Source organism: Hylobates moloch, unplaced genomic scaffold (genome assembly GCF_009828535.3).
Source record: "Hylobates moloch isolate HMO894 unplaced genomic scaffold, HMol_V3 SCAFFOLD_6, whole genome shotgun sequence".
NCBI classification, from domain to species: Eukaryota; Metazoa; Chordata; class Mammalia; order Primates; family Hylobatidae; genus Hylobates; species Hylobates moloch.
Window position 1 is genome coordinate 6,007,342 of NW_026652281.1, and position 26,566 is coordinate 6,033,907.

Genomic DNA, 26,566 nt, shown 5'->3' on the forward strand with positions numbered 1-26,566 from the left:
CTAAAAATACCAAAATTAGCAAGGCGTGGTGGTGGGCACCTGTAACCCAGCTACTCAGGAGGCTGAGGTAGGAGAATTGTTTGAACCTGGAGATAGAGGTTGCAGTGAGCAGAGATTGCGCCACTGCACTTCAGCTTGGGCAACAGAGCAAGACACCATCTCAAAAAAAAAAAAAAAAAAAAAAAAAAGAAAAGAAAGGAAAAAAAAAATCCTTAGGAAACAACAATAAAAGATAATGTATTTCCTTGCTATTCCCATAGCCAGTGGCTCCTTTGTAAACTGGTCAGGCAAGACTTTTTCTTGAAATAAATGTTATTCCTTTTCCATAAATCTTCACTAAACTTTGAAATTTCCTGCTTAGATACATTCCGAGAACTAAAGATGATCCCTGCAAGTAATTTTTTATACCGCTACACAGAATCTTTCCACCTGACGTGAAGCACTTCGTGTCTTAGGTCCTTACCTTTAAAGTGTAAATACAGAGTATCATTCAATGCTGGGGTAATATAAAGCTTGTGCTGCTTGCAGAGTTTTTGCAGGGAACTTTTAGTCATTCTGTTAAAACGGAAAATATGAATAAGCTTATTGCAAATTGTCAGCTGTAAAATATATTCTCACAGTTCTTTACCACATCCATTCCTGCCCAAAATTCTATAACATCCTATATCCCTGATACCTATTTTAAGTTCTTCTTTTTCTCTTTCTCCTTTTCTTTTTCTTATTCTTTTTTGTATAGATTTTAGGGCCTCATCCAATATTATTTTCAGCATTTTTTTTTTGAGACGGAGTCTCACTTTATTGCCCAGGCTGGAGTGTAATGACACAATCTCAGCTCACTGCAACCTGCGCCTCCCAGGTTCAAGTGATTCTCCTGCCTCAGCCTCCCGAGTAGCTGCGATTACAGGCATGCACCACCACGCCAGGCTAATTTTTGTATTTTTAGTAGAGAGGGGGTTTCACCATGTTGGTCAGGCTGGTCTTGAGCTCCTGACCTCAGGTGATGCATCCACCTCGGCCTCCCAGAGTACTGGGATTACAGGCAAGAGCCACATGGTTGGCCTATTTTCAGCATTCTTAAAAATTGCAATGTATGTTCTTTTTTTTTTTTTTTTGAGATGGAGTCTCACTCTGTCACCCAGGCTGGAGCGCAGTGGTATGATCTCGGCTCACTGCAACCTTCGCCTCCCAGGTTCAAGAGATCCTCCTGCCTCAGCCTCCCGAGTAGCTGGGATTACAGGCGCCCACCACTATGCCCAGCTAATTTTTTGTATTTTTAGTAGAGATGGGGTTTCACCATATTGTCCAGGCCCGTCTCGAACTCCTGAGCTTGTGATTCGCCCGCCTCAGCCTCCCAAAGTGCTGGGATTACAGGCATGAGCCACTGCACCCGGCCTAAAAATTGCATTGTATGTTCTAATAAAAATACTTTAAATGCTGTCATCAGGAACTACTGCTGTTCCTCTCTGCAGGTCTAGCATTAAAGTTTAATAGAATGTGCGCTCAGCTGTGTGGCAGAGGCAGTGCCATCCTCACTCCATTCTCAGATACCGGGCAGGCAATTCAATCTCTACCAGCCTCTATTTCCTTACGCGTACAAGGGGGTGATTACGCCATCTACCTTACACCATAAATGTGCACTAATTAGGAGTATGCCCACATACCTGGGGCCCTGATCTTCCCTGTCTTCTCTTGGGTGTGTGAAGTGACCACCTGACCCATTATCACCACTCTGTTTCTGCCGGCTTTGGTAGGATGTGTCAGAAGAACCCACACATATTTCCTTAGGATCATTAATTTCTGTAAAATAAAAGAGATCAGGTCTGTAGAGACCAATATATATACCAAAAAATATCCCCCAACTTCATCTTGGTTAATGACCATCCACTTTTAGTATAGAACACCAGTATTCTGTATTGGCTGGGTATAGTGGCTCAGGCCTGTAATCCCAGCTCTTTGGGAGGCTGAGGCAGGTAGATTGCTTGAGCCTAGGTGTTTGAGACAAGCCTGATCAACATGGCAAAACCCCAGATGTAGTGGTGCGTGCCTGTAGTCCCAGCTACTTGTGGGGCTGAGGCAGGTTGATCACTCGAGCTTGGGAAGTCAAGGCTGCAGTGAGCTGTGTTGACACCACTGCACTCCAGCCTGGGCAACAAAGTGAGACCCTGTCTCACCAAAATAAAAAAGAGCGAGCGAGCGAGAGAGAGAGAGAGAGAAAGAGAGAACAGTAATCTTTAAATGTGTAACAATTTTTAAAGCACTGGCAAAGACTATGTAAATTTCACTTCTAGGTAGATCCTCTATAAAAACTCTTGTACGGGTGCACAAGAAAACATGGACAAAGAGATTTGTTTCTGCATTTTTTATAAAAGCTAAAAACTGTTAACAACGTAAATGTCCATCCACAGGGGCTGGTTACATAAAACAATGACTTGCTTTTCTGCCTTTGAGTAGAACGCACTAGGACTACATCTATCCATAAGGATAATTCTCAGAAACGTATATGGAGTAAAAAAGGCAAGTTTCACAATAAGCACAGGATACCATATATAAATTAAAAATATGCAAACCAATGCTATATACTGTTTCAGGGCATACATGTATAGAGAAGTGCTTGCAAGAATCCATATACAATTCTGGACAAGGGAGGAAAGGAATGCGATTAGAAATGGGGTGGGGTACAGGGGACAAAAGGAACACCAACTTTATGTGAAATGTTTTATTTCTTTTTTTTTTTTTTGGAGACCGTCTTGGTCTATCCCCCAGGTTCGAGTGCAGTGGCAGGATCTCAACTCACTGCAACCTCCGCCTCCCGGGTGCAAGCGATTCTCATGCCTCAGCCTCCCAAGTAGCTAGGATTACCGGTGCCTGTCACCATGCCCAGATAATTTTTTTGTATTTTTCGTAGAGTTGGGGTTTCCCCATGTTGGCCAGGCTGGCCTCAAACTCCTGACCTCAGGTGACCCGCCCGCCTTGGCCTTCCAAAGTGCTGGGATTACAGGCGTGAACCACTGTGCCCAGCCTTATTTATTTTTATTTATTTTTTTTTGGGGGGGGGGCTTATTTCTTTAATTAAAAAAGACTTCAAGTAAATATGATAAAATGTTACTCATTTTCAGTTCTTGCTGACAAAACATGAGTATTTGTTTTAATGTTCTTTGTTCTTTTGTCTTTTAAAAAATTTCTCAAGCCAGGTGTAGTGGAGCAAGCCTGTAGTCCAAGCTACTCAGGAGGCTGAGGCAGGAAGATCTAGCCTGGGTAACATAGTGAGATTCCATCCCTTACAAAAAAATCATCAAAAGGAAAATCACATGAAAAGAAACAAAAATAGTGAGAATATCTTTGATAAAAATAACATAAGCACATTCAAATGAATAATTTTTTTAAATGTCATTCAAAATTGGCCAGTTCAACTGCATTAACTTTAAGAGCTGTTGTCTGCTGCTTTCTTTGTGTGGTCTATTGAACAAGACTAAAGGCTGTGTGTGTGGGGACTGGTTCTTAAACTCATCAATTTTGCATAGAATGCCCAGCCACAGGAAGCAACAGATAAATGTCTGTGGAAAAAATAAAGAATACGCGCTCAATATATAAATATTGATATGTAATTAACAAGAGCTACCATTTAATAATGGCCTACTATATGCTGGGACATTTAATTATAATTCTCTCCATATACTCCTGTATAATTATCCCAGCTTACAGATGAGGAGACTAAGGCTCCGAGAAGATAAGCTCTGGACCAACAGCCATAAAGCTGGCCAGCTTTATGCTGAGCCTCAACCTGAACCCAGTGTCAATGGCTCCAAGACCAGTGTCTTTCCACTGAGCAGTGCTAGTTCCCTATAGCTCCTCATACAAGGTTCATCTGGACAGTTGATGCTGAAGATATATTTGTTGCCTGGAACACAAATCAGCTGGTTTATTTGTTGCCTGGGTTCAGAGACTGGAACACAAATCAAGTGGTTTTTAAATCTAATCACTAAAAGGTTTCCTTTAGGGCACCAAGTCTAGTGGGAGCAGAAGCTGAAGCCAGCCTGCCTTCCTTTTTTTTTTTTTTTCTGAGACGGAGCCTTGCTCCACTGCCCAGGCTGGGGTGCAGTGGTGTGATCTTGGCTCACTGCAGCCTCAGCCTCCCACTTGGCTCACTGCAACCTCTGCCTCCCGGGTTCAGGGAATTCTTCTGCCTTAGCCTCCCAAGTAACTGGAATTACAGGAGCACGTCACCATGCCCTGCTAATTTTTGTGTTTTTAGCAAAGACAGGGTTTCGATATGTTGGCCAGACTGGTCTCGAACTCCTGACCTCAGGTGACCCACCTGCCTCTGCCTCCCAAAGCGCTGGGATTACAGGCGTGAGCCACTGCGCCTGGCCATGAAGGTTATCTTTCAAGTCCATTCTGGCAAACTTTGGTGAGGGGATCACACACTGACTCCAGAACCACCAACTCTTCATTTGTACTCTCTACCCTAGGTCAGGCACTGGACTAGACTCCAAATTCAATCAGGATGTCTTGCCCTCACACAACACGCAGTCTGGAGGGGTAGAAAGCCTTTGATCTTACATAGTGATAGCAATAAAGGGACACACTTAAAGCATCACAGTTGGGAGTAGGGAGAATGGCCTGGTGGGTAAGGGCTGGGGCTCTGGAGACCCAGAATGTCTGGGCCTGAGTCTGGTGGGTTTTGTTTGTTTGTTTGTTTGAGACGGAGTCTCCCACTGTTGCCCGGGCTGGAGTGCAATGGTGAGATCTTGACTCACTGCAACCTCCGCCTCCCGGGTTCAAGCGATTCTCCTGCCTCAGCCTCCCAAGTAGCTGAGACTACAGGCTCCCGCCACCATGCCCAGCTCATTTTTTGTATTTTTAGTAGAGACAGGGTTTCACTATGTTGGCCAGGCTGGTCTGGAACTCCTGACTGACCTGATGATCCGCCCGCCTCGGCCTCCCAAAGTGCTGGAATTACAAGCGTGAGCCACCGCGACCGGCCGAGTCTGTTCGGTCACTGACTAGTCGAGGGTTATCTGTTTGGTGCAAGTTTTTTAACCTCTTAAGTATCTGTTTCCTCTTCAGTACGAAATGGCGAGAGAAGCCCCTAGTGCAGAGCGTTGTTTGCTACCATTACTATTATTGTTATTTGGCTGTGAAGATAGGATACGTGGTGTGGGAAGGGGGCTGGAGCGCCTAGACGTGTCGGCCCCTCGCCCACCGCCCTCCCTGGGGGGCAGTCGGCACCATCCTTGCAGCCCCCTCGGCCTGCGCTCCCGTGGTCACCTGCAGACTCCTCCACGCCGGGCTCCTGCGCGCAATTCAGCTCTGCTGCACCACCTGCCGCAGGCTCCGAGGGCTCAGGGTGCATGTTTACTTCGGCGACACCGAACGCCCCGCAGCTTTGGGGGGCCCAGGTTCGCGTCGGACGTCGCTACGGCCCCGGCCCAGCCAGAGACTCCCCTCTTTCCTTCTTCGCCCAGCCGCTGGCGCCCTAGTCTTTGCAGCCCAACGCTTCCCCGGTCGCCGAGGCAACCGCCGCGCACGCGCACTCGGGGCTGGCCAGCGCGCTGGGGACGCAGGGGGTGGGGGCGGGTCTCAGAGGGCTCCGCCCCCGGCGCGTGCGCGGGTCACGTGAGGGCGCGGCGCGGCAGCAGCTGCGGCGGCTGAGACGGGGGCGGCGGCCGCGCGGGTCTGGCGGGACCGGTTTGGAGGGCTTTGCCGCCCTGCAGGTACTGCGGCCCCCGTGCCCTGGGCGCCCTCTCGCGGCCCTTCCGCCCCAGACGCCTCCTCTTTCCCCTCAGCGCCAGCGGCTGCTCGGCCCGACCCCTCTGAGCTCTCACCACGCCCCCCAGGCCCGGGGCCCCCTCCGCGGCATCCGGCCCCGAAGCCCCTTGGCGCCCCTGACCCCAGGAAATCTTCGTCCCTCCCTCCCGTGGGACCCCTTCCTTCAGACCAAACACCCCCAGCCCCGCCCCTTCACATCTCAGAGCCCCCCCTTCCCCCGACTCCATCCTCACGCCCCCCGCCGCGGCGCTGCACCCCTGTAGTTTCCCTTCCCCCGGGCCTTGCCCCCCGAACCCCGTTGTCGCCGGCGCGTGCCCTGCCCTCCCTGCAGCCCCTCACCCGGCTCCTCCCCCGAGCGGCCCCAGCAATCGCCTCCTTTGTCGGTGCTTCTTTATTCTCCTTTCTAAACGATTTGGTTTGAGTTTTTGTTGCCGTGTTTTTCTAAAATGGAAATATGCAGCGGTCGTGGGTTCAGCCAGGATTTCCGAGTTTGCTTGTGTTGACTGGGCCTTGCCAGGTGCTGGAGGGGAAGGGCTGGAAAGACGAACCAGGCAGGTCCCTGTTCTGAACGTGCCACCCAGACGCAGCCCCAGAAACCAGATCCCTGCAGCGCCCCTGGGCGATCCCAGCAGGATGTGTACAGGTGACTCCGAGGCAGTCGGGGGGTCTCACCGTGGGCTCCCTGGCCAGGACTCTGCGCCTTGCTACACCTCCATCTGAATTGCATGTAGCCCCTTTCTGAGTTATGGGGTTTTGGGTGTGCTACTTTACATCTGTAAGCCTCAATTTCCCATCTATAAACGGGAGAGTTTGACGGCCCTTTATAAGGTTAATGAGAGAATAAAGTGAGACAATAGGAATAAAGCACTTAGCAGAGCCTTTTGCATAAAGTGAGCTCTCAATTTTACTCTGACCGCCACAGATACCCAGTGGCTAACATCAAACACAATAATTGTGGCTAATAGCTTAGGTCTCTTGAACACTCATGGACCGGCGCTGTTCTGATTGCTTTCTATGGACCACCTCATTTTATTCCTCTTGTAGTTCTTAGGCAAGAACTGTTACCGCTTTGGTAAGAGGTGATGTGAGCAACGTGCAGAGGCAAAGTAACTTCATTCAGGACACACAGCTCTTAAATGGAGAGCTGGATTCCAACCCAGGCAGGCTCCTTTCAGTGTGTGTGTGTGTGTGTGTGTGTGTGTGTGTGTGTGTGTGTGATTGATTGATTGATTGATTGAGACAGTCTGGCTCTGTCGCCCGGGCTGTAGTGCCTGCCATCTCAGCTCCTGCTACCTCCGCCCCCCAACCCCCACCCTGGGCCCAAGTGATTCTTGTGCCTCAGCCTTCCGAGTAGCTACCACACCCAGCTAATTTTTATTTTTTTTTTATTTTTTTTTTATTTTAAGTAGAGACGGAGTTTCGCTGTGTTGGTCAGGGTAGTCTTGAACTCCTGGCCTCAAGTGATCTGCCCACCTTGGCCTCCCAAATTTCTGGGATTACAGACATGAGCCACTGTACCCGGCTTTTAATCACTGCAGGAATATTCCAGGGGAAGAGAGTTGAACAAATTGGTGCTACTTGTTTTTAAAGTCGGTTTTTAAAAATCGAAATGAAATACACATGACATAAAATTTATCGTTTTAGCCATTTTACAGTGTATAACTCAGTAGTTCTTGCTATAGTCACAATGCTATGCAACCATCACCAGTAACTAATTCGAGAACATTTAATCACCTACAAAAGAAACCCCAACCCTATTAACAGTCATACCTCTTTTCTCCCCCTGTCCCTCAGCAGCCCTAATTTATCTTCTATCTCTATGGATTTGCCTACGCTGAACATTTCATACAAGTGGAAACATATAACATACGGCCTTTTGTATTTGGTTTCTGTCCTTTAGCATAATGTTTTAAAAGTTTATCCATGTTGTAGTATGTATCAGTACTTCATGCTTTTTTATGGCTGAATAATACTACTTTGTGTGGATAACACCACATTTTGCTTATTCATTCTTTTGTTGATGGACATTTTGTTTGTTTCTGCCTTCTGGCAGTTGTGAGTAGGCCACTGTGAACATGCAAGTAGGAGTTTTTATGTGAGCAAAAGTTTCCAATGATCTTGGGTATCTGCCTAGGAGTGGGGTACTCTGAATATTTTAATTCTTATTGCAGAAATACAGACATGACAGTGAAGAGTATTGGATCTTGGATGAGAATCCAGGTTTCTAATTCCATGTTGCTGCTCTTTAGGCTCAGCTTCATTGTGCATCTAGCCCTATACCAAAAATTGGCAGTGAAGGTAAAGACATCCCAAAAAGTCATGATACACCAATGCTAACTTTGTCAAAGTGCTGACGCAGAGTATGAAAAGCTTCTTAAGTTTTTTTCTCAAGAGTGAAATTTGAGCTTTGAACACAAAGCAGTATTGGATTCTGTTTATTAAATAAAATTGTCTACAGCAGCATGTTAGGTGCTGAGGAGGAATATTAAAAATGTGTGAGATCCGGCCGGTCGCATCCCAGTACTTTGGGAGGACAAAGTGGGCGGATTACAAGGTCGGGAGTTCAAGACCAGCCTGGCCAATATGGTGAAACCCCATCTCTACTAAAAAAATAAAATAAAAAATAAATTAAAAAAATTAGCCAGGCGTGGTGGCGCACGCCTGTAGTCCCAGTTACTTGGGAGGCTGAGGCAGAAGAATCGCTTGAACTTCGAAGGTGGAGGTTGCAGTGAGCTAAGATCCCACCATTGCACTCCAGCCTGGGTGACAGAGCGAGACTGTCTCAAAAAAAAAAAGATGTGTGAGATCCCAGCCTCACACCATCACAAAACGCCAGGAGGATTAAAGACTTAAACTGAAAAAGCGAAAGTGTAAAATTTCTAGAAAATAATTCAAAAAAATTTCTTCGTGACCTGAGGCTAAGGAGGGATTTCTGAAATAAAACAAACCCTAAAGCAGAAAGATTGATACATTTGTCTATTTCAAAATTAACACATTCAGCTGGGTGCAGTGGCTCCCACCTGTAATCCCAGCACTTTGGGAGGCCAAGGCAGGTGAATGGTTTGAGCTTACCAGTTGGAGACCAGCCTGGGCAACATGATGAAACCCCATCTCTACAAAAAAAAAAAAAAAATTAACCGGGCTTGGTGGTACATGCCTGTGTCCCAGCTACTTGAGATGCTGAGGTGGGAGCATGGTTTGAGCCCGGAAGGCGGAGGTTGCAGTGAGCTGTGATCATGCCACTGCACATCAGCCTGGGCAATAGAGGCAGACCTTGTCTCAGTAATAATAATAACACATTTAATTCATCAAAGACACTATAATGAGACACAAAACATACAGAGAGCTAGTATCTAGAATATTTAAAGAATTCTTACAATTCTGAGAGAAAAAAAGGAAAGGAAAAAAGATAGGAACGGGCATTTCATAGATTACAAAACACAGAAAGCACATACATATAAAAAGGACTGCAGTCTTATTAGTAACCAGGGAAATGTAAATTAAAACCATAATGAGATACCATTTCACAGCCACCCTGTTGGTAGAAGGTGAAGCTTTGGACGCTACCAGCCAGTGACACTGAGGAGTAACACGAACCTGCTGCTGGCGGGAGTGTGAGTGGGTTCTGCCGCTTTGCAAAAGCATTTGGCAGTGGAATGCATGTCGCCCAGCAGTTAAACCATGGGCAAATCCCTTTGCGAACTCTTGCACAGGTGTGCAGGAGATGGGGACAAGTGCTCCCTGCAGCGCTGTTCCTAACTGTAAATTGAAAACCAGCAGAAACAGTGCACATGCCCAGCACCAGCAGCAGGGGGACTTGTGTATCGTGGTGTATCTGAACTAGCAGCAGGGGAATCTGTGAACTGCGGTGCATCAGAACCGTGAGATACTGTGCAGCTGCAGAGGAGGATGGACTGCAGCCGCAGGGGCATGGATGAGTCTCGGGAATAACGTTGAGTGAAAGAAATAAGTCACCAAAGGGTCCATGCCGTGTGGTTCCTTTATGTGAGGTTCAAAACCAGGCAAAACTTAGCGGTACTCTTACTGTTTCAGAATACATGCTTGGGGTATACAGTTGTTTTGTTAAAAGAGTCAGGGAGTGACTACCCCAGAATTTAGGAGAGAGGCTGCCTCCAGGGTAGAGGAGGGGTTGTAATCAGAGGAACAGCATACAGGACTTCCACAACACTGGTTTTGTTAAGTAGGCTGGTGGCTAAGTGGCTGTTTTATTATTCTTTGAACTGTGCATAATAGGTTTTACATACTTTTGTATATATTTAAACATTTTTGCTAGGCGCGGTGGCTCACACCTGTCATCCCAGCACTTTGGGAGGCCGAGGTGGGTGGATCACTTGAGGTCAGGAGTTCAAGACCAGCCTGACCAACATGATGAAACCCCATCTCTACTAAAAATACAAAAACTAGCTGGGCCAGGTGACCGGCACCTGTAGTCCCAGCTACTCGGGAGGCTGAGGCAGGAGAATCGCTTGAACCCAGGAGGCGGAGCTTGCAGTGAGCAGAAATTGCACCTTTGCACTCCAGCCTGGAAGACAGAACAAGACTCTGTCTAAAAACAAAAATTTCTTTTAGTTACAGAAAAATTCGTTTTCTATACATCTCCTGCCCTCCAGAGGCCTGTGCTCTCCTTGGACAACCAAGAAACCAAGATATAAGCAAGTTGAGTGTTTAAATAGAATCCAAAGCAGTGTGTGCTAAGTGCCACATGGGTAAGAGAGGTGGAGAGGAATTCAGAGGTGGGGGCAGTGCCACGGTCTGGGAAGGGAAGGGACAGGAAGGGAAGTTTCTCCCCAGGGCTGACATGTTGTTGGTGCTTGTCAGGAATTGATTGAACCGAGGAGAAGGCATGGGACTTGAAAGGTCGGGAAGAACAGAGGATTTGGAGTACTGAGTACAAGACAGATTCACAGTCTGAAAAAAAGTAACATTTCTTTGAAAAAATGTTTTCAATGAAAACAGCCATAGCCTTGGAGCCTTACTGAAAAGCTGGACAATCCCAGCTGGTGAGGAGGAGGAGGACCGCAGGTCTACCCTGGTCAGTCGAAGATGGCAGGAATCTCTAAGACTTTCTGGCTCCTGAATACACATAGTGGTTTTGGCTTAAGGGAGGTTGCAGAGTTTTCAGCTTGTGTCTTCGCTGTCCTGAAAGCTGAACTGACTGTTCATCCATCCCTTCCTCCCACTATTTATTCTTATCCCCTGTGGCTGATGTAACAAATTGCCACAAAGGTAGTGGCTTAAATGACACGGATGTCTCTTCCTTCTGCAGATGGGAATCTGAAATCATCCTGACTGGGCTAAAGTCAAGGTGTCAGCAGGGCTGTGTTCCTCTGGAGGCTCCAGGGGAGAATCCTTTTCCTTGCCTCTGCCAGCTTCTAGAGGCCGCCGCCAGTCCTTCACTGGTGACCCACCCCTCTCTCCGTAATCGAAACCAGCAGCGCAGAGCACCCTCAACTCAAGCTCTCTCTGACCTCTCCCTCAGCACAGAGCACCCTCAACTCGAGCTCTCCCTGACGTCTCCCTCTGTAGTCACATTGCTGTCTGTCTTTGATCTTACTGCCCCCCTTACAAGGACACGTGATGACATTGGACTCACCCTCCCCAGCTCAGAGTCCTTAAGTCAGTCACATCTACAGAGTCCCTTTTGCCACATAAGGTAACGTATTTACAGGGTCTGGGGATTAGGCTGTAGATGTCCCTGAAGGCCATTACTGTGCCCACCACAGTGTCGTTCGCTAATGCTTTGATTGTCTTTTTTTTCCATCCCCCTTGCTTTGTCTTCTTTAAAACCCTGGCGAGTCTGCCTTGTGTTCTTTTACCGCCCGCCCCACGTCACACGCGTTTGGATAGCTTGGTGATGTCCATGTTGCAGCCAAGACTTTCCTCCCGGAACTCTTGGTCCCTGAAGGTTTTTGTATTTGATTTGATTGCCCTTTACACTGCTAGGTGGAGTCCCCTTCACTGTGGAGTGGGATCATGTTACAGGCCACAGCGGTGGTGCTTTGAAGAGGTGACTTTGCTCCTTGCAGTTTTGACCATAATTATGCCATGACGCTTTTGTAGTTGTAACGTTTCCTGTAGGTTTTTGATGACTCTTGCCCTGTAGAAGTAGAAAATGCTTAAAAGATAATAGGGAATTGCTCTTCTTTTTCTAGTTTAGGGACAGTTCTGGTTTGTTTTGTTCACAGATGTTTTACTTTTTCTGCAGAGATGAGAAAACAAAGCTTAAAATTTTTTAAAAATTATTTTATATTTTTCCAACTTCATCGAAGTATAATTGACAAATAAAATTATATAAATTTAAGGTGTACAACGTGATTTGATATATGTATACTTTGTGAAATGATCACCACGACCAAATTAGTTAACACATTCATCACCTCAGTTACTTTTTTATTTCTTTATGGTGAGAACACCTGAGATCTACCCTCTAAGCAGATTTTAAGCCTACAGTTCGGTATTACTCACTACGGTCACTGTACTGTACATTCGATCTCCAGACGTATGCATTTTATAACTGAAAGTTTGTACCCCTTTGACCGAAACTTCCCACCCATGCCCCCACCTCTAGCAACCACCATTCTACTCTCTGTTTAAGAAAATAAACTTTAGAATAACTTTTTGCAGGTAGATTGTACAGGAATCAGAATTTTACTGTGTTTTAGTATTGCTTTCCACACCATGGGTTTCTCTAGGTTGTAGGCCGCCTTAGTTGGTTTTGAGCTGCTATAACAAAATACCATGAACTGGGTGGCTTGGAAACAGCAAACACTTACTTTTCGCAGTTTGGGAGGCTGAATTGTCCAAGATCAAGGTGGTGGAGCCCTCATTATCTCATCGACTCCCAAAGGCCCTCCCTTCTAAACCATCACCTGGGGGGTTAAGATTCAAGACAAGAATTAGGGAGTGGGGCTGAACTCTCAGACCATAGCACAGGTTAATAGCTTTCACTAATCAAGCCACAAAACAGTAACTAGTCAGATACCTAAAGAAACTTTGACGAGGTTTAGATATCTACATATGCCTTAGTGGACTTCCAGGCTTAAATGTGTGATAAATTCCTTTGAAAGTTTCAGTGAGAGGCTATGAGCTTTTGAAATTTGGTGGCTTTGGAGAAAGTACTGATTTCTTTTGTCATGAGAAAAATGTTATTTTCCGTCATGTACAGAAGAGTGGGGAAGAAGATCGAGAGGACGGAATGAGTTTTAATTTCCAATTCTCTAACATTTTTGGCCCATCAGGGTGTGAGCAAATGTGTGAAGTGTCTGGCGAGGGAAAATTCAGCAGAGGCCACACAGCCTTTGCTCTCCGTGTGGCCCTCTTTCATCCCCAGCTGGGTGACCGGGGCTCAGGAGCCCCGCTCCTCCCCTGCTGCGTTACATTCCCAAACAAGCCCCACCAGCTCCCTCCCTTGGTGCTCAAGGAGGAGGTCCATGCACTCCAGTCTGGCGTGAAGGCATCTCCAGTCTGCCTCTCCCAGTCTCCTTCACGCCTGTGCGCCTGCACACATGGGGCATCACACAGGACAGGACAGCCTGTGCTGTCCACGCGGGGGACTTCCTAGTGTTTCCTGAGTGGGCCAGACCCTTGACGGTGCCGAGCCTTTCTCCGTGGGCCTGGGCCCGGGAGGCCCCTTCCCTCCTCTCTGCCCAGAAATTCTGCTCACACTTCAAGACCCATTTCATCCCGGTGGCGCCCTTCCCACCTCACGTTGCAGTTGCTCGGTTTATCTTTCTCTGAATTCTGTGTATACTGGGTGGCAGGGAGTCCTGATTTATTCATGATGGTGTCCTCAGTCTCTGACGCTTTGTATTTTTCATTGCTGTTCTAGAAGTTTGGTTTTTCATGTAGATCTCGAGAGAGTATAGGACCAGTGACCGTGTGTGTTTAGGCCTCTTCGCTGTGTTGTTTACTATCCATTCCTAAATTGGCATTTGAATGTATCAGTCTTCTGTGGGTTTTGTGGATGTGAGTCAGATCTCTTTGTCTTGACTACCTCTAAGGAATGAAAAACTTGCGTTTCTGTCCACCAAGGCTGAGGACCAGACCTTGAATGCCATCAGCCCCCCGATGCTCTGTGATTTTTAAAATATACACAGCAACAATCATATTAACACACGTTTAAGGTACTTGCGCATGATAGCGCTCCCCTGACAAGAGGTGAGGGGTGTCTAGTGGGGGCGTTGAGAAGCTGGGCCGTCATGGGCTTGAAGCCCCTCAGCCCCAGGTTCCTGTACTCACCTCTGCAGTGGGTGCATCTCCTCTGCTGGCCTGAGTGGGAGGTCCCTGGTGGGTTTAGCACACAAGCTTTTCTTTCTGTAAAGGATTAAAGGAATTTGTGGGTGGTGCATTCCTGAGCTGGGGGCTGAGCGCTGGACAGGAAAAGACTGCCTGTGAGCTGCAGCCACAGACATGGTAGTGTTGAGCTTCTTTGTGCCAGGAATTGTGGACGGTGCTGGAGAAACAGAGAGGAGTAGAATTTGGCCTCTGCCCTGGAGGACTGCAGCCTGCTGGGGTGGTCAGAGACAGAGCAGTTGCAACGCAGTGTGTGTGGTGGAGGAGAGGGAAAATGTGGACCAGGGGTTTCCTTTCATTTCCTCCTTAAAGCACCTGACCCATTCACAGCCTAGGGGGGCTGCCCCCAAACCCTGTAGCACGCCTTCCTCCCTGCCACCCTGCCAGGAGATTAGACAGGTGGTGGACACCTGAACTAAGGTGGGCCAGCCAGAATCCCTGCCAGGAATTTGGAAAGAGAGGCCAGGGCAGCCTGTGGCAATGTGGATGTTCCAGGGAACGCTACAGGTGGAGCTGAAGAAGGGGTGTGCAGAGCGAGGCAGCGGGAGGCCCAGGTGAAACCCAGACAGGCACCAGGCAGAGAAAGGCACTGAGGGCAGCTGTGGCTGTTCTCTTCCCCGACGCAGGCCTGGTGCTTGGGTGGTGTTTCCCCAAGGACCTCTGGGATTGGAATGGGCTTTTGTCCCATTTGATGAAATGTTCCCTAAGAAAAAAGGCATAGGAAAAGGGGGGCACCCTCCAGCTGTGCCTGAGGACACGTGGACTGTGTCCCCAGCAGACGCCAGGCGCTTATTCTGAGAGGACGGTACTTGGCGCTTAGTACACGTTTTGCTGCCTGTACAGAGATTCATGGCGCAAGAATTTTTGTGTTTTCTTAATTTTTGAGCACTTGGATGTTAGTTTAATACAAAGTTTTCCCAGCTGACCTATGAGGAAAAGGAAAGGCATTTGTTTCTTGTTGGTTTTATTCACAGATTGGCCTTAAGAGAAGGACAGAGCCGCATACTGCTGACAGCCCAGTACTGGCAGAGAGAAGGTAAGAGACCCCAGGGCAGGGAATGACCACAGCAGAAAAACTGGGGTCCCCTTTGTGGTCAGGTGCCTTTTGCTAGACATCTACTTCAAAAAGGTTCAGATTCTTGAAAAAAATCAGGCTTAAGGAGGAAGCTTCCATCTGTGTGGGTTCCCTCCATAAGGCATGCCTGACCTCCTTTTTGTAGTGACAGCCTTACTCTATACGCTTGGAGCACCTGATTTCCCCACAAATACTGCTTTGGCTACAACCCATTGACCTTGATATGTAGGGTCTATTATTTCTTTCTTTCCTCTTTTTTTTTTTTCTTCTTTTTTGAGACAGAGTCTGCCTCTGTCACCCAGGCTGGAGTGCAGTGGCGTGATCTCCACTCACTGCAAGCTCCGCCTCCCTGGTTCACGCCATTCTCCTGCCTCAGCCTCCCGAGTAGCTGGGACTACAGGTGCCCATCACCACGCCCTGCTAACTTTTTGTATTTTTAGTAGAGATGGGGTTTCACTGTGTTAGCCAGGATGGTTTTGATCTGCTGACCTCGTGATCCGCCCGTCTCGGCCTCCCAAAGTGCTGGGATTACAGGCGTAAGCCACCGTGGCTGGCCTGTAATGTCTGTTTTTTCATTGAAAACACTGTTTTAACAGCCTGAATGTATGCCTACCTGTTATTAGAAGAATAAACTTAATATTCCAAGTGTCTAGGTTTCTTTAGTCATAGCTTGTTATTCCCAATTTTATTACGTTTTGCTTGAGAGGTCCTGGTACATACAGGTAATTACATACAGGTAATTACATAGAGGTAATTGTTTTTGCATTTACTTTCCTCATGGCCTTGTGTTTGATCAGTTAAGACAAAAGGCACACACACGTTTTATGAGTTATTTCCGGAACTCACAGTTTTGGATGGTCTAACATAGAATCTCAGTTGTTTTTGTTTGTTTGTTTTTTGGGGTTTTTTTTGAGATGGAGTCTAACTCTGTCGCCCAAGCTGGAGTGCAGTGGTGCAATCTTGGCTCACTGTTACCTCCGCCTGCTTGATTCAAGTGATTCTCCTTCCTCAGCCACCCAAGCTGGGCATTCACCCCCACACCCGTCTAGTTTTTATATTTTTAATAGAGATTGGGTTTCACCATGTTGGCCAGGCTGGTCTTGAACTCCTGACCTCAAGTGATCTGCCCACCTTGGCCTCCCAAAGTGCTGGGATTACAGGTGTGAGCCACCGTCCCTGACTGGAATGTCAGTTTTTAATGTTTTTTAGGATATTAATGTTTTGGGCATGTCTTTGGGAGTCCAATAATTATGACTGTTGAAGGGCTACAGCCAGTGTGAAAACTCTTGATACCGTGCCCGTCATCAGCATATCCAGCAGCAGGAGCATTGTGGGAGGGGTGGTGGTGCGGCTTCCTCTCATGCAGATCTGGAAACAGGCATGCTCTTTCGCTACACCGAAGGGGGGCCCTGACTTTGAATATGTTTCAAAGGCTTGTCAATCCAAGGATTTGGGAGCAGTAAGGGGTATTGGTGACTGCTGTATGGAAGATTGCTCAGAAAAAAGAAAGAGTTTGTTGAACTAGACAGCTCATATTTTAGGTGATCTCAGCCAGTCTGCTTCATAAAGAAAAATTAACCCAAAGGAGCATTTATTTTAGTTGTTTTTAGCTTAAGTATTTGGTTTTATGTACTTAGTCAAATTTAAAATGTTTCCTTTTCATGATGAACTTTGGTATTCTCATTGTGGGAGGTGAGTTTCTGTGCACAGAGCCCCGGTGGACAGCATTTTACCTGTAGGGAATAAAGGGGCCCAACTTTTCATATGAGGAAAACTTTTTTGTTTGTTTGTTTGTGTGTTTGTTTTGAGATGGAATCTCACTCTGTCGCCCAGGCTGGAGTGCAGTGGCGTGATCTCAGCTCACTGTAACCTGTTCCTCCCGGGTTCGAGCAGTTCTCTGCCTCGGCCTCCCAAGTAGCTGGGATTACACGTGCCCACCACCATGCCCAGCTCATTTTTGTATTTTTAGTAGAGACGGGGTTTCACCATCTTGGCCAGACTGGTCTTGAACTCCTGACCACCTGCCTTGGCCTCCCAAAGTGCTGGGATTGTAGGCATGAGCCACTGCCCCCGGCTGAGGAAAACATTTTTTAAACTTAATGCCACATTAGCTTAATTTGGTAACCTAATATAGTAGCAATATCAACTTAATATGGTACCAGTATGAAACTTTCTTTTTTTGGGAGATTGTTTCCTTATTGTAGGGCATGTAGGAATCCTACTGCTTCTCCGTTTCTTCTGTTTGCAGTCATATTTTTTGTGTATGTTTTGTTGATTTGTAATTCACACTACACATTTATATATATTTATTCAGCAGTTTTAAAATTTTTTTATATGCCTTTTATCACAATATGGTGCCATTCTTGTATGTGTTCCATTTCAGTGGTTCATTTGTTTTCTTCTGTTTGGTTCCTTTTTTACTCTGCAAAACTTGGTTGAGCTCAGATTACACTGCAGTGGAGTAGGAGGGAATTCACCCATTCTTTCTCAAACTTAGGCTAATTTATGCAGCTATTGTTGGGTATTTTCTTAGTTTCCAGACTTTTTTTTTTTTTCTGTTTTAAAGGGATTTCTTCAAAAGTGGCCACCCCCAGAAGTTTTATATTTCTTTTTCTTTTGGGTTAAAATCATGTTCTTTTTAGAATATAAGCTGTGTCCTCGAGTTTGTGTGTATCTGAGTTCCCTGTAATTTAAGTGTAGTCTATTGCAGTTGTTTTGATATTTTTTCTTTCTCAGGATGCACACAGTTGGTTTAGCCTAATATGAAGTCCACTCACTTGGTCTGTGGCCAGGCCCCCACATGCCTGGTCTTTGTCCATTTCTGCAGGGTTATCTCTGATTGCAGGCACACACCTACCAGATTATGTGGCATTTTACATTATTTTGTTAAATGTCTGTGTCTTCACCTAGGGACGGTCATTTAGTTCATCTGTGAATCCTTTGAATCACAGTACGTAGAACACAGTGGGTGCTTAGTATATACTTGCTATGTGGACACTCACCAGAGTTGTGTTGGACTTTTCTTTCTTCAAATGTAAGAGACCAGGCAACATAATGGTTACAAATTAAGTTAGAAGATAGAGGAGTGGTCACTCTATTGTCATTTGAGAAGCCATTTTTCCAAGCTTGGAGGGTATCTCTTTAAAAAAAAATTTTTTTTTTAATTGATGTAAAGGTTTTTGAAAGCTGAGTTTTGTTTCCAGTGGATTGTAAGCTTTTGAGGCCAAGGCCATGTGTTAGTGCCACCTCTGTTTCATCTCCTTTGTCCCTACACAGGTAGTAGGTCCTCCGTACTTGCTGATTATGAATAAAGCAAAGAAATACATGTACCTCTGCTGTATGAATTAGAAGCTTTGTGTTTATTATTATTAGACTAGGAGCATGTTTCAGGCGCAGAGCATATTGTGTTTATCTCTGTAGCCACAGCATGTAGTATAGTACCTGAATTTTAGTGGGAATTTGGTAACTTCTGGTAGTTGTGTTGATTAGTCTCCTTGGAAGAAAGTAACTTTATAAGCTTCAGATGTTAAATGGTGAGGTCATAAATTGACTGAATCTCCAGGTGTGGTGGCTCACACCTGTAATCCCAGCACTTTGGGAGGCCAAGGGTGGCGGAACACCTGAGGTCAGGAGTTCGAAACCATCCTGGCCAACATGGTGAAACCCCCGTCTCTACTAAAAATAAAAAATTAGCCAGGTGTAGTGGCACGTGCCTGTAGTCCCAGCTACTTGGGAGGCTGAGGCAGGAGAATCGCTTGAACCTGGGAGGTGGAGGTTGCAGTGAGCCAAGATCACACCACTGCACTCCAGCCTGGGCAACAGAGTGAGACTCTGTCAGATAGATAGTTAGATAGATAGATAGATAGATGATAGATAGACAGACTGAAACCATGCGCCACGTGCATTTGAAAAGTTACTGTTATTTGAACGTACAGTTGACAAGATCTGATGCCCTCAGCTGTATGTCTTCACTCACACTGTGTATGTTCCTTTAATTTATTAACCAAAGAGGCTCTCTCTCTTTCCCTCTCCCTGCAGGTTGCCATGGCTGCTGTTGACAGTTTCTACCTCTTGTACAGGGAAATCGCCAGGTCTTGCAATTGCTATATGGAAGCCCTAGCTTTGGTTGGAGCCTGGTATACGGCCAGAAAAAGCATCACTGTCATCTGTGACTTTTACAGCCTGATCAGGCTGCATTTTATCCCCCGCCTGGGGAGCAGAGCAGACTTAATCAAACAGTATGGAAGATGGGCCGTTGTCAGTGGTAACCTACTTTATAATCAAAATAATCTTTTCTATGAAGTCGGATGCATTATTCAGGGAGCTATTGAATTTAATGTGGTGTTTTTATGGGAACATACTGGTAAAAAAAAAATAAAACTTACGGCTCCAGCCATGATTATGTTCACATTTTCTTACTGCTCTCATCTTAGGAAGAACTTGCCTCATGACTGGTATCCTTCCTATTCTGCTCTCTCCTGTTCCCAGGCCTCCTCCAGACCCACTTCCTACTGCTTGCTTTTCGTTTTTGTTCTCTGTTTTAAAATTGTCTTAAAACTGTCACCACTTTCAGAAATGCTTCACCTATTTTGAATTTCATTTTAATTTATGAAGATTTCCCAGAAAAGCACCTCCTACCTCTCATTCAAGCCAGATGGTAGTTTGAAAACAAATTCCTACTGTGTCTCCTAATCAATATGGTGAATGTAAAATAACTCCCTGTCCGTGTGTCAGGATGTCTGGAAGAGTGTTTAGCACGTGCCCTTCACATTCCTGATTCAGCAACAGTGTCCTTGACTCGTAGATACTAGCACCGACTTGATTTCTAGTGTGAATTTTTCTCTGACTAAACCTGACCAGGGGTACTTCGGGTCCGTTTTAAGGGTCACACGGTGAAATGCGCATGCTCACTTTTCCTGACTTGCATCCTAGGTGCAACGGATGGGATTGGAAAAGCCTACGCTGAAGAGTTAGCAAGCCGAGGTCTTAATATCATCCTGATTAGTCGGAACGAGGAGAAGTTGCAGATTGTTGCTAAAGACATAGCCGACACGTACAAAGTAGAAACTGATATTATAGTTGCGGACTTCAGCAGCGGCCGTGAGATCTACCTTCCAATTCGAGAAGCCCTGAAGGACAAAGACATTGGCATCTTGGTAAATAACGTGGGTGTGTTTTATCCCTACCCGCAGTATTTCACTCAGCTCTCCGAGGACAAGCTCTGGGACATCATAAATGTGAACATTGCCGCCGCTAGTTTGATGGTCCATGTCGTGTTACCGGGAATGGTGGAGAGAAAGAAAGGTGCCATCGTCACGATCTCTTCTGGCTCCTGCTGCAAACCCACTCCTCAGCTGGCTGCATTTTCTGCTTCTAAGGTCAGATATTACTTACTGGAAGATGAAATCCTAATGCCACAGAACATTTATTAACAATTGTTTGGTGTGATTTGTTGAACTCTTTACCGGCAACTCGCATTTGCTTATCCTGTATTTTTTCCTGAATTGATAATAAGCAAGTCTTTTTTTCTCCTGAATTTTCAAGTTCACCCAGAATTAAAAGTCTTTTCCTCTCCTCTGTCTCAACAGGCTTATTTAGACCACTTCAGCAGAGCCTTGCAGTATGAATATGCCTCTAAAGGAATCTTTGTACAGAGTCTAATCCCTTTCTATGTAGCCACCAGCATGACAGCACCCAGCAGCTTTCTGCACAGGTGCTCGTGGTTGGTGCCTTCGCCAAAAGTCTATGCACATCATGCTGTTTCTACTCTTGGGATTTCCAAAAGGACCACAGGATACTGGTCCCATTCTATTCAGGTAGGAGTGTGCTTCAGGTCTCATAATTAGACTAAAGCATCATGAACCTATCTCAGTGATACAGAGAAATCTGATTAAAGCCTAAGATGAGAATTGTAAATTCTGACTCTTAAGCCTGACACTTAATAATTTTGGTTAAGACGCTAAATTTTCTTTTTTGTTTTTTTTTTTGTTGTTGTTCTTTTTTTTTTTTGAGACGGAGTCTGGCTCTGTCGTCCAGGCTGGAGTACAGCGGTGCGATCTCCGCTCACTGCAAGCTCCGCCTCCCAGGTTCATGCCATTCTCCTGCCTCAGCGTCCCGAGTAGCTGGGACTACAGGCGCCCGCCACCACGCCCGGCTAATTTTTTTTATTTTTAGTAGAGACGGGGTTTCACCATGTTAGCCAGGATGGTCTCGATCTCCTGACCTCGTGATCCGCCAGCCTCAGCCTCCCAAAGTGCTGGGATTACAGGCGTGAGCCACTGTGCCCGACCAAAGACACTAAATTTTTTTTTGTGAGATTATTACATTAAGAATTTTCAAAAGTTCAATCTTTGTGGTACCTTAAAGTGAAATATACTACTTTGGCCGGGGTGTGGTGACTCATATCTGTAATCCCAGCACTTTGGGATGCTGAGGTGGGTGGATCACCTGAGGTCAGGAGGTGGAGACCAGCCTGGCCAATATGGTGAAACCCTGTCTCTACTAAAAATACAAAAATTAGCTAGGCTTGGTGGTGTGTGCCTGTAGTCCCAGCTACTTGGGAGGCTGAGGCAGGAGAATCACTTGAACCTGGGAGGCGGAGGTTGCAGTGAGCCAAGATCACGCTACTGCACTCCAGCCTAGGCGACAGAGCAAGGCTCTGTTGCCAAAAAAAAAAAAAAAAAAAAAAAAAAAAGAAATATGCTGTTGTGAGTGGATGTTAGGACTATAAAAATACTAAGTATTTACATGGGAATTTCAAAGTAAAAGATTCTAGTACTGCTTGAGGGTTACCTCTCAGTGAAAAATATAATCCAAAAAAACCACAAAACCACAAGATAGGGCTATATTTCATGCCACCATTTTATCAAATAATATCTCCATATAGTCTTAGACTAATTTTTTCAAGAAGCATAGAATTTTTATTTTAAGCTTATTGTTTAGGCGTGACAAAGGATTGGTACCTTTTAGTACTTTAGAAAGTAACTTTCTTAGATATTTGAAATTGTGATCATAAGTATTAATATGAGAATGCATAATTATTTATTACAATATATTTGAGTTCCTTTATCTGGTGTAGTAAAGAGATGTGCCCTAGTTTAGAATTTTTGTTTGTTTGTTTGTTTGTTTGAGATAGAGTTCTGTTGTTGTTGCCTAGGCTGGTGTGTAATGGTGCGATGTTGGCTCACTGCAACCTCCACCTCTTGGGTTCAAGCGATTCTCCTACCTCAGCCTCCGGAGTAGCTGGGATTACAGGTGCGTGCCACCACGCCTGGCTAATTTTTGTATTTTTAGTAGAGACGGAGTTTCAACATGTTGGTGAGGCTGGTCTCGAACTCCTGACCTCAGGTGATCCACCCACCTCAGCCTCCCAAAGTGCTGGGATTACAAGCGTGAGCTGGCCAGGCACGGTGGCTGAAGCCTGTAATCCTAGCACTTTGGGAGGCCAAGGCATGCGGATCACGAGGTCAGGAGATCGAGACCATCCTGACTAACACCGTGAAACCCCGTCTTTATTAAAAATACAAAAAAATTAGCTGGGCATGGTGGTGGGCGCCTGTAGTCCCAGTTACTCAGGAGGCTCAGGCAGGAGAATGGCGTGAACCCGGGAGGCAGAGCTTACAATGAGCCGAGATCGCACCACTGCGCTCCAGCCTGGGCAACAGAGCAAGACTCCGTCTCACAAAAAAAAAAAAAAAAAAAAATACAAATGTGAGCCACCGCACCTGGTCCGAATTTTTTTTTTTTTTAAATATTCGGAGTTTTCTTAATTACCAAACAGATATTTTGGGGACTATTTGCATAAAGAGTATTAGATTTACCACTACCAAATAAACATATAAGTATATCGACAGTTAATTATTACTTTTATGAAAAGTGAGAGATTAATAAAAAGCAGTTTTGGTCAGGCATGGTGGTGGCTCACATCTCTAATCCCAGCAGTTTGGGAGGCTGAGGCTGGTGAATCACTTGAGGTCAGGAGTTCGAGACCAGCCTTGCCAACATGGTGAAACCCCATATCTGCTAAAAATACAAAAATTAACTGGTCATGGTGGTGCATGCCTGTAGTCCCAGCTACCTGGGAGTCTGAGGCAGGAGAATCGCTTGAACCCAGGAGGCGGAGGTGGCAGTGAGCTGATCAGGCCACTGTACTCCAGCCTGGGTGACAGAGCTAGACTCTATCTCAAAAAAAAAAAAAAAAAAAAGAAGCAGTTTTATTTAAGTAGTTCTTTCCAGGTCCTTTAATTACTAGAGAAAAGCAGAGAAACCTAAAAAGTAGTCTTAGGAGTCACTGACCATAAAATTTTTTTAGAAATAAAGATATGATGAGGATCAGGTTTAGATGCAGTAGATATTTTGACTGTGTTTATAAACACGAACATTTTACTCAAAATTAAATTTTGTTCACATTGATAAACTTTCCTTGAGAATGTATTTTTCTGCTAAGAAATTCTGTTAAGCTGATTTAATTCCTGGAGTAGTTTTCCGTATAAAGTTGTTAAAACTTTCTGTTTTCATTTTATATTACTCAAATTATTTTCAACACTATCATTTTTTATTTCCAATTTTACATCAAAGATTTGATTCATCCTTTGTTGTTTTGTCCGTGGCATATTTCTCTGGTAGCTTTTGCTGCCGTGATTTTGTTCAGAGAGCGTGTGAGTGTGTGTGTATGTGTGTGTGGGTGTGAGTGTGTCTTCCCTGGAGAGTAACCTGTGTCCATTTATTGACAAGAGGATTGAATGACCTCTGTTATCATTCATCAGTTCAGTTCAAGACTAGAATGTCAGTATTTGCCAAGGGCCTGTCTGTCTCTTCTCTTTCGTAGACACAGTATTAGAACTTCCATTCGCTTCTGAACAAATCTGTTAGAGGAGTGTGGGCTTTCTCCACCTCAGCACTGTTGGCATTGAGAGTGGATAATTCCTTGTCATGGGGAGCGTCCTGTGTATTCTGGGATGTTGAACAGCGTCCTGGGTCTCCACCCACTAGATCCCAGTAGCATCCACTCCCGGTGTGACAACCAAATATGTTTTCAGACATTGCCCTATGTCTGCTGCTCGCGCAAAGGCCCTGAGTGAGACCCTGAAGCAGAGCAACATCGGCAGGACTCCCTCCTCTGGTCCCCTGAGCCCCCCTCATCATAGGTCAAGATACCATTCCAAGGTCCTGGTGTTTCTGACCTGTTTTCTTGTTGAACTTTGTTCCATACTACCCCTCAAGCCCCAGTTTTCTCATAGAGTACTAACCATGTATGCGTCTGTCTGTTCCAACTGATTTATTCCTATAATGATTTTGTGGTGTGTTTTTGTTTTGTTTTGTTTTGTTTTTGAGACAGAGTCTCGCTCTGTTGCCCAGGCTGGAGTGCAGTGGCGCGATCTCGGCTCACTGCAAGCTCCGCCTCCCAGGTTCACACCATTCTCCTGCCTCAGCCTCCCGAGTAGCTGGGACTATGGGCTCCTGCCACCATATCTGGCTAATTTTTTGTATTTTTAGTAGAGATGGGGTTTCACCCTGTTAGCCAAGATGGTCTCGATCTCCTGACCTCGTGATCCACCCTCCTCGGCCTCTCAAAGTGTTGGGATTACAGGCATGAGCCACTGCGCCCGGCCGATTTTGTGGTTCTCAACCAGTGAACATTCGGTTCATATCACATTAAGTAAAGATAGAATTGTATTTACATGCAGGACAGTCCAGCCTCATTACAGAAAGTAGAGTAGGTGCGTAGTGGTCATGTTTCTATTCCATCTAGAATCTAGGGTAAGATCTTAGGCAAAAATAGGTATTCAATACAGTAGTGCTTGGGAGCTTTTTCCTTTGTTGTATTTAATGTGATTGGTGGCTATTTGTTGTGACTTGTGGGTATTTGTTGTGACTGATGGGTGTTTGTTGTGATTGATTGGTGGGTATTTGTTGTGACTTGTGGGTATTTGTTGTGACTGATGGGTATTTGTTGTGATTGATTGGTGGGTATTTGTTGTGACTGGTGGGTATTTGTTGTGATTGGTGGGTATTTGTTGTGATTGGTGGGTATTTGTTATGATTGACTGGTGGGTATTTGTTGTGATTGAAGGATATTTGTTGTGACTGGTGGGTATTTGTTGTGATTGATTGCTGGGTATTGTGATTGGTGGGTATTTGTTGTGATTGGTGGGTATTTGTTATGATTGACTGGTGGATATTTGTTGTGATTGAAGGATATTTGTTGTGACTGGTGGGTATTTGTTGTGATTGATTGGTGGGTATTGTGATTGATTGGTGGGTATTTGTTGTGATTGATTGGTGGGTATTTGATTGGTGGGTGTTTGTTGTGATTGGTGGGTTTCATGTGCTGGTCTGTGTACTTGTTCCTTCAGTGTTGATTTTGGCTTCTAACCTTACAACCTTTTTCTCTTTCATTTTTAGTTTCTTTTTGCACAGTATATGCCTGAATGGCTGTGGGTGTGGGGAGCAAATATTCTCAACCGTTCACTACGTAAGGAGGCCTTATCCTGCACAGCCTGAGTCTGGATGGCTACTTGAGAAGTTTTGCCAACTCCTGGGAACCTCGGTATTCTGACATTTGGAAAAACACATTTAATTTATCTCCTGTGTTTTATTGCTGATTATTCAGCATACTGTTGATTCGTCATTTGCAAAGCAGACATAATACTGTCAGAGTGCTGTGAAAAACCTCAAGGGTATGTGGATGGCACAGGATCAATAATGCCTGAGGCTGTTTGAAGACATCTACATTTCAGTGCTTTTTCCCTAAACTGTTCAAAGTTACACTTTTCTGTTGTTCGAGAGCCACAGCAGTCTAATACTGAAATATAATGTGATTTGTCAGCTCTTCTAATTTCAGGTATTGTTTTTTAAGGGAAATTGACCATTTCACTAGAGGAGTTGTGCTGGTTTTTAAATGTGCATCAAGAAAGACTACTGAAAAGTATTATTTTATAACTAAGATTGCTGGTACTATTAGGAAAAATCTGTGTGTATTGTATAGCTCTAGCTGTTTGACTGTCTGTAATGAAAATGCTGCGCTTCAACTGGTGTTTCCTTAGAGAACCATGTGTGTGCGTGTGTGTGTGTGTGTGGTGTCTTTGAGCAACTTTATTTATGGTTACCATACTTTTAAAACGATTTTTTGTCAGGATGACTTAATGTGGAATCTTATAGGGTATTAAAACAATCTAGATTATTCCTTTTCATCCTAAATAAGCTTACGGAATTTCATGCTGTTGGTTTGCCATGAATAATATTACTTCCTACATTATATTTTTGTTTGATTTTTCAAACCTGATGTGGAATGAACTTATTCCTAGATGTGGATATGTAAGAGAAACCTGCAGTCATCTTTTGATTTATAAGGCAATTCTTGTGGATAAATAGTGATGTCTCAGCCTCTGACCCATTTTATAACTGAAA

The 26,566-nt window shown here is 45.2% G+C and overlaps 2 protein-coding genes across 7 annotated transcripts in view; one reads left to right on the top strand and one right to left on the bottom strand.

The window, feature by feature from the left end:
* DNAAF1 (dynein axonemal assembly factor 1) overlaps positions 1-5,474 on the bottom strand; it is a 32,378-nt gene extending 26,904 nt beyond the window's left edge. For 3 of the 5 annotated variants that reach the window (XR_009214009.1, XM_058440435.1, XM_058440434.1), the window contains exons 1-3: positions 5,269-5,474; positions 1,662-1,797; positions 464-555 (exon numbers count right to left, since the gene is read on the bottom strand). Coding sequence is in view for 4 of the 5 variants with exons in the window: in XM_058440435.1 (XP_058296418.1) it covers positions 464-555; positions 1,662-1,797; positions 5,269-5,353 (313 nt within the window). In the remaining variant the exon portion in view is untranslated. The remainder of the gene's footprint in view (positions 1-463; positions 556-1,661; positions 1,798-5,268) is intronic. The other 2 variants (XM_058440433.1, XM_058440436.1) reach the window with 2 other exon arrangements.
* A 182-nt stretch (positions 5,475-5,656) lies between these two features.
* HSDL1 (hydroxysteroid dehydrogenase like 1) lies at positions 5,657-26,374 on the top strand. Of its 2 annotated transcripts, none has more exons than XM_032156316.2 (6): positions 5,657-5,714; positions 15,057-15,118; positions 19,196-19,421; positions 20,090-20,535; positions 20,746-20,973; positions 25,562-26,374. In XM_032156316.2, the coding sequence occupies exons 3-6, from the start codon at positions 19,202-19,204 to the stop codon at positions 25,658-25,660; spliced, it is 993 nt and encodes a 330-aa protein (XP_032012207.1). In that variant the 5' UTR covers positions 5,657-5,714; positions 15,057-15,118; positions 19,196-19,201; the 3' UTR covers positions 25,661-26,374. The 2 variants fall into 2 exon arrangements, with proteins under 2 accessions (XP_032012207.1, XP_058296423.1); XM_058440440.1 differs by lacking the exon at positions 5,657-5,714 and adding an exon at positions 6,380-6,412.
* Positions 26,375-26,566: the final 192 nt, after the last annotated feature.